This window comes from Drosophila subobscura, chromosome J (assembly GCF_008121235.1).
Source record: "Drosophila subobscura isolate 14011-0131.10 chromosome J, UCBerk_Dsub_1.0, whole genome shotgun sequence".
NCBI classification, from domain to species: domain Eukaryota; kingdom Metazoa; phylum Arthropoda; class Insecta; order Diptera; family Drosophilidae; genus Drosophila; species Drosophila subobscura.
In genome coordinates, this window is record NC_048532.1 from 13,380,115 (window position 1) to 13,389,830 (window position 9,716).

A 9,716-nucleotide genomic window follows, 5' to 3' on the forward strand; every position below is an offset into this window, starting at 1 on the left:
ATTACTAGCTTGCAAAGACTTTTAACACTGAAAAAATAATTTAATCCGATTAAAAACTGCACAAAGCTCGGAGTGCTTTGGGGGCAGTTCTTCTACCTTTACCTATGTAAATGGGTGTAAACCATTAAAAGAGCCATGTCAACTGATAATATTGAATAATTTGAAAAATAGCGCGCAAAAAAAAAGAGAAAAAGAATATATTAAATATATACCGTAATAATATACCTTGACGTCACATGCAAGCAATTACTCTCACGGACTCATTTTTGCGTTTCAGATATGAGCACAGATATACGCTTTTAATTGGGATCATTTCTGTCCGTTCTTTTTGAAGTTTATTATAAAACATTAACAAATGGGAATAAGCGTGAAAATATCGCCAAGCTACCTATATTTTCAGGAGCATATTTGGGCATGTGTTTCGACACATGTTCTTCGGAGCGCGCAGGCCTCACCTAACTTAGCCACATACCACATTAGGGATGACAAAAAAATATCGTTGCGCGACTCGTGTTCTGCCAGCTGCTTTCAAAATTGCAATACATTTGATAAACAAACCAATAAACACATTCAGCGGGATGTAACTAATTAGAAGTGGCATCTAAGATGACTGGAAAGCCGTCCATGGCTTATTGTAACATAAAACCTTAAGTGCAAGCCATGCAAACTCGAACTCTAATGACATGACTGTTGCAGGAGCGCCTTTGAGAAGATCTTCGTGGGGCCAAGCGCATTCAGGGCAGATTGGACATCAGATGCAGAAGCAATGAAGCTGCGGGAGCGCTGTTCAATCAACGACATCCAAAAAGCTATCATTGGGCATGGCTCAAGCACAGAGAGATTCGAAGTTTCTGGTCTCAGAGCCAGCAAATGTTCGACATGGCAAACAGACAATATATCTGCTGATGTGATTATCATATAGTATACATAGATATACGAGTATTGTATATTTAGATATATGTAGATATAAAACGTCCAACGTTCCGAATGTGTGCTAAAGTTAATGCGTTAATAAACGTATGTAAATATGTAATTAAGTATGATGGCCACCCATGAACGATGTACGATTTACGTTTTACGATTTACGATTTATATATATGGTACGTATAGTATAGGGTATACGGTTTGACTAAGACAAGAGACTAAGGCACTAAAAGGTTCGATTATTCGATTATGATGATTGGTTTAGTTTAGTTGTACATGAAAGCGATCACAATTGTCAGATGATGGAGGCGTGTGCGTTGCAGATCTCAACGATCTAACTTAAGGGCTAGGCATCTATTAGGCGATCTTCGGCTTGCTGCCGTTGCCGCTGCTGCTGTTCGCTTTGCCTCGCCGCAGCAGTAGACTCGACAGATTGCTGTACGGCAGCTCGAAGGCCAGCGAGAAGAGAATCGAGGCCAGGTAGCAGATGACAGCAAAGCCGCAGGTGACAACGCACTGCAAACGAGAACATTCATTGGGAGATCAGAGAGGTTCCATCAGAACTTACCAGCATGAAGGGATCCGCATGCGTGCTGGAGCTGGTCAGGCTGTAGAACAAGGCAATGACCAAAGGATTGAGCAGGTAAATGGCATACGACAGCCGACTGACATGCTGGAAGCCCTTGGCCTCCAGCAGGCGTGACCACCAGACGCCTCGACCACCGGCACTGCCCGCTATCATCCAGCAGACGCTCAGCGAGAAGAACAGGCGGCCCATGACAAACAGCGTGATGGCCATCAGGGGCCCCAAATCCCGCCGCACCGTCGAGTAGATGCAGCCGAAGAAAACCAGCAGCGCGAAATGCCAGTACAGACGCTCACGGGACTCGCTCAACTCCAGCTGCACACGTCGCTCCTTGAGGCACCAGGCTGTGATGCCGCCCAAAATGTACGGCAGAACACGCACAAAGGGCGAGGTGTAGATCTCTGTGCCAGTGGCAAAGGCGGCATCGAAGGACAGCTGAAACTTGATGCTCACACCGATGCCATACGACCAGACAATGGTCGAGACGAGTGCAGAGGCCACCAGCGCTTTGGTTAGCTTGGGATGCCTGAAAAGGAGAGGTTTTAGCTATTACTTTAGAGGCAATCCGTCGACTTACTTCACATAGAGGAAGAGCAATGCATTGGCCAGGACAAAGAACTGCATTTCGCAGGCCAGAGACCAGCTCCAGTTGGCGCACATATCCCGATGATCGAAGAGGTTCTGAATGAACAGAAGATTGCGCCACCAGTGCCTGGAGCACATCTCATCGAAGCGCTCGTTGATGTGGTAGACGGAGACATCCCCAATGTAGGCGTACACCATATCCACGGTGGCCATCACCACCAGATAGAGCGGTCCCAGGCGCAGGTACCGATGGAACAGCAGCTTGCCGAAGAGCTGCAGGTTCTGCCGCAGACTATTCTGTCGCACTGCCTCCAGCTGCCGTGAGTTGCGCAGAAAGTTGAAGGTCTGCAGGAAGCCACTAAAAAAGGGGGAAATAAGTGAGTAACCGCAGAGGCTGTAGCCTGTGGGGGAAAGCTCACCTGATGGTAAAGAAGACATCCACCAGCAGCGGGGCCGAGGAGACATATTGGAAGAAGGCCTGCTCCGCGTACGATATTAGAACCGTTTTGTTGTGCACCGTAAAGTACATGAACCACACGACATGGAAGACCATGATCCAGATGGCGCACACCGACCTCAGCCCGTTCATTAGCGGTATTTCAGTGGGGCTGTTCTCGCGCACTGCGAAGATCTTGCCCCAGTTTGTGGGCACATCGAAGCATTCGACAAACTTCTGCAGGCGCCGCCACTGCAGCAGGGAGTGGAGTGCCCGCCACAGCTCGGACTCAGCGGGCGCCAGCAGCCCCGGATCATCAGCCGTCGTTGGAGCTGCCTTTATGGCCGCCGTCAGCTGCTGGGCGCAGAGCATCAAAGCGCCCGTGGCCAGGACACAGGCCACGAGCAGGCGAAAGCTGGGACGCTCAAAGAACACCTCCTTCAGCTGCAGATCCTTCATGTACACCACCTGCGGGCGTATGTCAAAGATCTCGCTCTCGGTGAACAGTCCACCGGTCACATACTCCTGCGCCAAATGCTTCACCTCCGCCGAGCTGCAGGCCCGGGGCAGGCACAGTCCAATGTGTATGATCTGCTCGGACATCAGCTTGATCTCCACCTGCCAGGGTGAGCTGTGACTCAGGTAAATCACCCGATAATCCATATCGAAGGGCGCCTGCTGTGTAATGATGCCATAGTGCATCACCCGCTCGAAGTTCTGCGAGAGGGTAATGCCCACGGGTCGTTGCACGCCGCGACAGGCCTCACGGCTGCCCAGCCAATAGTTCTGGCCGTACACAAAGCCAGAGGGTTTCGTGCCAGAAGCATCGAGTACTGGAAAGCAGGGAAAAAACCGACGATTAATGGCAAAAACTAAAGATCGCTGATCACAAATGATTCAAAATTGAGCGCAACCTTTCATCACACTCACCTTTCATGGCCCATGGCTGTTTGGTGAGTATTCCTCGCTGCACCTGCCGCAGCTGTCCCTGGCACTGGGCACTCACTTGGCTGTCGTTCGCCGGCACCTTGGTCAGTCCAAAGATGACGGAGGTGCGTGTCAAATGCATCTCATGGGGAGAGCTAACAATCGATGTCGCTTGTTGTGGCTGTTCCTCTGGCAAATCGCCTCTAAGCGATTCATTCAGCTGACTTTGATATCTCTGCTGCTGCTGCTGTTGCCAATGTGTACTTTGTGTGGAGCTCTGATTGCTGTTGTCGCCCTTGGCAGTGCCAACACAGAGCCACAGCCACAGCCAGAGCATCAGTGCCAGCCATGGCTTGGAGGTGCGCCGCCTGATCTCCATTAATGTGCTCTGCTGCTAAAGGTACTTATTATACTTATGGATGATGTTGCCTTGGCTTATTGCTTGGCTTACTTTTGGTTGCTTTTTTCTTATTTTTGTTGATATTTGGGCCAGCTATTTGATTGCCGTTTGAAGGTCACTCTTCACCTCTCTCACCCCGTCCTGCCGCTGGCGTTTCGGGCTAACTGTTATTGATATTTGTTAATTGATTTGCCAATTGAATAATATTTATTTATTTTTTGGCTGGTGGTAAAACTTTCGTTTAACAAAGAGCCATTCAAAAGCACATTGTAAGCACGTTTTCCCAGTGACACACATTGCAGCCGCTCTCCCTCTCTCCCGTGCTCTGTGCCACGCCTCTATTGGCTTAGAATATTACGCATACGCCTGGTGTTGCGCCTTCACACCTCTCGTGTTTTCATAGAATATTACGCATGCCGCTTGAAGGTTCGTTTACCGGTTAAATAGTAAGTCGTAAACCCCGTTTCGGGGTTACACACATCCATGCCTGGCGCTGGCGTTGGAGCTGGCGCTAACAAAAGAGTCAAAGAGAGAAAGAGAGACATGCCTTGTGGCTGCTTATGCAATAATTAACATTTAACACATGCGTTAATAATTTTGCATTTTATTGTTATTGTATATTGGCTCCCAGCGTAGTAAAAGTATGTTGTTTTTGTTGTTATGCCACAAAAGAAGATAAACAAAACTCAACCCAATTCCGCCTGAGAGGGCCGCGAGAGAGAGAGAGAGACACGGGACTAAGGTTCAATTGATTGGTCGCCCAGCGACGTTTGAGTTGTTTGCCTTTGAGTGGCGCTGCCTTTGAGTGAGTGAAAGACAGCGCCTGCGCGGCGCATGTGCAAAAGGGAGCACGAGCACAGGCAGCGATGCTGCTGCAGCAGCAGTTCCATTTATTTGGACAGCGTCGCCGCCGCCTGACCACACACAATCTGTAGCGTGTTGTTGCTGGCCTTTCGTTTTGTATACTCTAATCGAAAGGGTACTGTTAATTTGTGGGTTAACTCTAAGGCAGAAGAACTCTAAAAAATGCATAAATCAAGCCTTTGTGTGCAGTTAATCAGAGTAAAAACTCTGTTAAATCTTTCAGGGTATTAATATCTGCGACTTGTCTTTCTCTTTGTGGCTTTGGCGCTTATTCACGCGTACACTCACTCACATTCATTCACACTCTTGCATGTACGTAATATTTATGTAGTGCCCAAATGCTTATTGTTTATTATTATGACTAAATAACGCGCGTAATCAAAATGAAAGAAGAAAGAAAGACGATTCCAAAGAATAATGCTTTGGCTTTGGGATCGTATAACACGTATACGGGTACGGGTACGGATACGGGTCTTAGGTATTACGGGCATGGTGTTCGGTTACGGTTTCAATTGAAATCTTTTAAACGAATTTGCATAGTTAGCGCTTTCCTCAGAGGCGCTCTTTTTTTAAGTTGAGTTTTGCATAATCTGAGACACCCATCGATGGACTTTGTCTAGCAGTTGGGGCGGTGGTAGGGGGGCAGTCATTTCGAAATATGTTTGATCTGCATTTTACATAACGAATTGGTGTGTGAAGAGTGTAGGCAAGATATATGTAGATAAAGAGCCACACAGAGAGAGAGAAGTATTTAGGTGGAGATGAGTCTGGCCTGGAGTTGAGTGGAGATGCTGATTTACACTGAACTGCCCCTGCCTGTTGTCTGATGTTTCACTCGCAATGCTGCCTGGCCTGCCCATTGAATCCATCAATTAACATGTTGTATTTGCACAGAGAGCACTCTTCGTATTAGAATCTCCGGCACTTACTTTTATTTTATTTTATTTTTCGGTATTTTGTATAATATTTGATTTATTTTTGTTGCTTGGGGAACGTTTTGGGGGTATCGCTTAAGAGCACTTTGTGTCTCTGATTTATTTTCACTTTTTAACTACATTCCGGCTGTAGTTGAGATTATTTTATTATTTTCATTTATTTTTATTGGGACATTACGAGAGCCACAGATCCGCGACTGTTTCGACTTTCGTTTTCGTTTTCTGTTGTCGTTTCTGCTGCTGCTGATAAAACGCACTGCACAACAGATTAGCTCTTTGGCTCTGCCACTGCCACTGTCACTGTCTCCGTCTGCGTCTCTTCCAGCGCTTCTGTTTCTTCTTTTTGTGGCCCTGCAACTCGTTTTTCGTTGACGTTAACCGAATTTCATTTTCGCTTAAGTTTCGATGAGGGCCATCGGGCGGACGACAACAACGCGTGCAACGGCGGCCGTTTTGGAAACAACTGTGCGAGGCTGCATTTTGGCTCAATGTTTTATAAACTTGGTCGCCCGCTGGTCAATTTTGAGTGGACTGCGCCGTCGACGCGCGATCTGGAGACGGAGACGGAGACCCGAGAGATAAATCAACAATTTGGAATTCCGAATTCCGTCTCAAGATCAACAAAAAAAACAAGGTGCAAAGAAAGAGCAAGAGAGAGAGAGAGAGACTCCCTTGTTGGTACTTTCGTTGCCGAATGTCGATTTTGACTTCGGCACACGCACATCATACCCTTACTCTCTCTCTCTCTCTTGCTCTTTGGGGTTCGGCCCTTGCCTTCCATTAATCAAAAGCTTTAGTTAAACGCTCGTTTTTTGAGTGATTTCTTAAGAGGGTGCCCCTTAAGATGGGATCACATTTTATTTCGAGACTTTGTGGAGCACTTGCGTAAGTTTGGGATTAATTTCATTTGATTTCGCTGCTTAATTACAGATTACAGAATTGTGTTGGTGAACTTGCACATTTTGTGCGCTCTTAAAATATATTTTTAATTGAATTTATATCGTGTATTTTATTTGATTGCTGTCTTTAAGGTCGCAGGCCATCAGGTTTTCGAGCCTTTCCAGTTTCAGCGTAGTGCTGAAAGCACGCAAAGCAAATGGAACAGGATACGAAAATGCCAAATCATAGAAAATTATAAATCTTATACATATGCACTTATAGCACTAGTTTTATAGTTACGATACAACAGATTTACTCAAGATTCTGGAGACTATTTTCTCATTTGTCTTTACTTTGATATACTCTTGATTTAATCGCTTCACGCTGATATTTTTAGATACATGTTTATACTTCAGATAATTTCAATAATAATTTCAGAGAAGACTTAAGCTAGTTACATATTGTAGCCTATTAAACTCGCAAACTGCTTACAAAAATGGCATACTTTTTGGTGGCAAAATAAAACAGAAAGTCTTCCGATACATTTGCGTATAAGCTGCAGTCATACACATTTTTTGTGTCACTGATCAGATAAACTCCACTAACACTTCATACTTCCGACAAATTAAACTTAATGCAACTGCAGTAAACTGAACTTAATCATAATAAGAAATGATATACGTACAAATGCACGTTAAAAATATGGAAAGGTTGGACTGAACTCTGACATGTTACAGTCACAGGGCTACACAGAATAGCTTCCGACGACCTTCTCAACATATGATGCTTTTGGGTTTTCAGTAGAAGGAGAGATATATGTAGATTGGGCCCACGTAACACTCCTTGAAGTGGAGTTCCCTCGTGATACTGTTGGATTCTGATTTGATAGTAAAGACATTTCCTGGTTCGCCCTCACCAAATCTGACATTTCATCGACCTGGACCACAAGAAGTCACTCTAAGACAGTTGATAACCAACGACTTTTTATGATCGATTGCTAAGCTGGGTTTACATACTATACCAGGATAATGTGTTAATTCGATTTCTTCCCCCGGCGGTGACGGTGCGGCAAATTAACTGCTTTATCAGCTTTATCAATGGCGTCGAGAATTTGGTCCGGCTCAAATATGGCAGTGGGCCGGACCACATGCAGCAGCTCATGGACACTCATAAGTGGGAGACGTACGTTGGAGACTACCGCCTTGATGTCCGCGCTCGGATTGAAGAGACTCCAGTTGCATACAGCCTGAAAGATTTGAACTTCGGAAGCAGCGAAAGTGTCCCGTTGCAGGACTTCCTCAAGGGATTCCTTACAAAGCCTTTCAAAAGATGACTCCTCCAGCAGTTGGGACGCATTGCGATCCATAAACTTAAGGCATTCTTCGGTTAGCTCGTCCATACTGTACCGACGTGCTGCATCTAGGATCGTGCAGACATTGCTGAGGGCCAGATTCTGCTGCAGATGTTTTCTTATGGCCGCCTCGACATTCAGCAATCCGTAAAGATGGGCCAATTCGAGCACATCCATAATGACATCCACGTCCAGTGTGGACAGTGGCAGTTTGCCCGTGTAAATATAGCCCAAGATCAGTTTAAATGCACTCACTGGCACCTCCAATCGAATTTCCCACTCCTCTGACTCAGCCAGGTCCCCGTAGAGCATGGCACGGAAGTACTCACTGCGCTCCGCCAAAATGTTGCGGTGGGCGGGCAGTCGCTGCTCCTCCACCACGAACTCCACGTCCGAGTAGCGTTCGTTCAAGCAGAGTCCGCTCATATCCAAGCCATCGATGTTGTCGTTTGTGCTCATTTTTGGTTGCTGAAATGGATTATGTCTATATTTGCACTATTTATGTTCTTTATAAACTTACCTTATTTCCTATCCACGTTATCTTTAACAAATAAATGCGCACAGCTTGTCGTTTCCCTCGCTTTCAAGTGAGCCACAATGTAATTCAATATATCGATTGAGTCCCTATATTGACCTATCGGTATTTTGTGGCTAAACATCGATATATATTATATTAAATACTATGTAAAGTCCCCTTTTTAACATGTGTCAAATTAATTGAATTACCGTATTGATTCCGTATGAATTGTTGTTATTTGTGTGTTCCTTGGCGCCTTGTCGTGTACAGCTTTAATGTTGTTTTTGTTACCGACGAACCCGCGTTCAATGTTCAACTCGAAATTCCTCTGCAGCATCAGCATTAACTGTTGGTCCAGTGGCTGTCGATCGTTTTCTGTGCTGTGTGCTTGGCTGCCCGAGCGAATTGGAGAATGAGAACTTTATTTGCTCTTTGTCCAGAGTTTACTCATGGCAAGGTAGGGTCAATAGAGTTAGAGGCCCTTGTATGTATGTCCTGCATCGTGTTATGACCATACCTTATGATTTGCTTACCCTTGACTCGTCTCTTTTTTTTCTTTATGCTTTGCGCTCTCTTCTGCGTATTCAGCTAGATTTTTGGTGGTGGATGTATTGCATGTACAGTAACATCTATTATTGGGCTTTCCCCTTATTGGTCTTCACGGAATAACGGAATAAGTTCTTAGTTTTGATTACTTGGATACCACGCAATTACGTCCTGAAAGAGATGAATTTGTATTATATTTGACATTATTTAGTTTTATATTTTAATCGCACAGCTGGACTTTTCAATAAATTCAATTAACAACAGCCAAAATCCTTGTGTATATGTAGTTACCAGTGGATTCCGCTAGAGAACGCTTTGTCGAAAGCCCATTGATCGGTGTTACTCAACACTAAAAGATCAGCCGCTCTCTTGCATATATGTATGTAAATATCCGAGAAGCTCTCTCTCAGAGACTGATGTTAAGCTCCCTCTCTCTCTCTCTCTCTCATTAACGCAACGCTGGGCAGCATTCGAATACCCTAGAAAAGAAAAGATGGAATATAAAGATTTTCGATCATGAACAGATGAGTCTTTTTGAATTAATTGATTAAAAATACACATCGACCTTACATATTCAGTAGATTCAATATTTAATTATGCTTTCATACGCATTTATTGCTAAACAGTTTCTAAAAATGAGCAGATGGGGTATGGAAATGTCTAAACTCAACAATAACTTTGACTGTAAACCGGTTTACTAGCAACATGTGTACGGATTACCAGCAACATGCCAACAGCATTGGGCAACATGACGCATCCGTCGGGT

The 9,716-nt window shown here is 45.0% G+C and overlaps 2 protein-coding genes and 1 long non-coding RNA gene across 4 annotated transcripts in view; 1 reads left to right on the top strand and 2 right to left on the bottom strand.

Moving 5' to 3' along the window:
- The first annotated feature begins 488 nt into the window (after window positions 1-488).
- Window positions 489-1,115, top strand: LOC117895863. Its single transcript, XR_004648963.1, has 2 exons — window positions 489-634; window positions 697-1,115. It is a non-coding gene; the product is annotated as an uncharacterized LOC117895863 (long non-coding RNA).
- Window positions 963-6,138, bottom strand: LOC117895849 (nose resistant to fluoxetine protein 6). Its single transcript, XM_034803813.1, has 7 exons — window positions 5,652-6,138; window positions 3,910-4,022; window positions 3,462-3,852; window positions 2,515-3,364; window positions 2,088-2,453; window positions 1,493-2,036; window positions 963-1,440 (listed from the first exon to the last, which is right to left on the bottom strand). Exons 3-7 carry the CDS (start codon window positions 3,835-3,837, stop codon window positions 1,282-1,284), a joined length of 2,295 nt encoding a protein of 764 aa, XP_034659704.1. The 5' UTR covers window positions 3,838-3,852; window positions 3,910-4,022; window positions 5,652-6,138; the 3' UTR covers window positions 963-1,281.
- A 940-nt stretch (window positions 6,139-7,078) lies between these two features.
- The window catches only part of LOC117893054 (BTB/POZ domain-containing protein 9-like), a 50,143-nt gene continuing 47,505 nt past the window's right edge, over window positions 7,079-9,716 (bottom strand). The window contains exons 4-8 of one of the 2 annotated variants that reach the window (XM_034799435.1): window positions 9,242-9,429; window positions 8,938-9,121; window positions 8,614-8,796; window positions 8,408-8,538; window positions 7,079-8,355 (exon numbers count right to left, since the gene is read on the bottom strand). In XM_034799435.1, coding sequence (XP_034655326.1) covers window positions 7,570-8,346 — 777 coding nt within the window. In that variant the 5' untranslated portion in view covers window positions 8,347-8,355; window positions 8,408-8,538; window positions 8,614-8,796; window positions 8,938-9,121; window positions 9,242-9,429 and the 3' untranslated portion in view covers window positions 7,079-7,569. Of the gene's footprint in view, window positions 8,356-8,407; window positions 8,539-8,613; window positions 9,122-9,241; window positions 9,430-9,716 lie in introns of both variants that reach the window. The other variant, XM_034799434.1, reaches the window with a different exon arrangement.

Excerpts from the sequence above, each read along its gene's own strand:
- LOC117895849 (XM_034803813.1), bottom strand. The coding sequence starts at position 3,837 with ATGGAGATCAGGCGGCGCACCTCCAAGCCATGGCTGGCACTGATGCTC. Across the intron at positions 3,365-3,461 it reads ACAGCCATGGGCCATGAAAG|TACTCGATGCTTCTGGCACG; the intron begins GTGAGTGTGATG and ends CCTGCTTTCCAG. Across the intron at positions 2,454-2,514 it reads GATGTCTTCTTTACCATCAG|TGGCTTCCTGCAGACCTTCA; the intron begins GTGAGCTTTCCC and ends CCCCTTTTTTAG.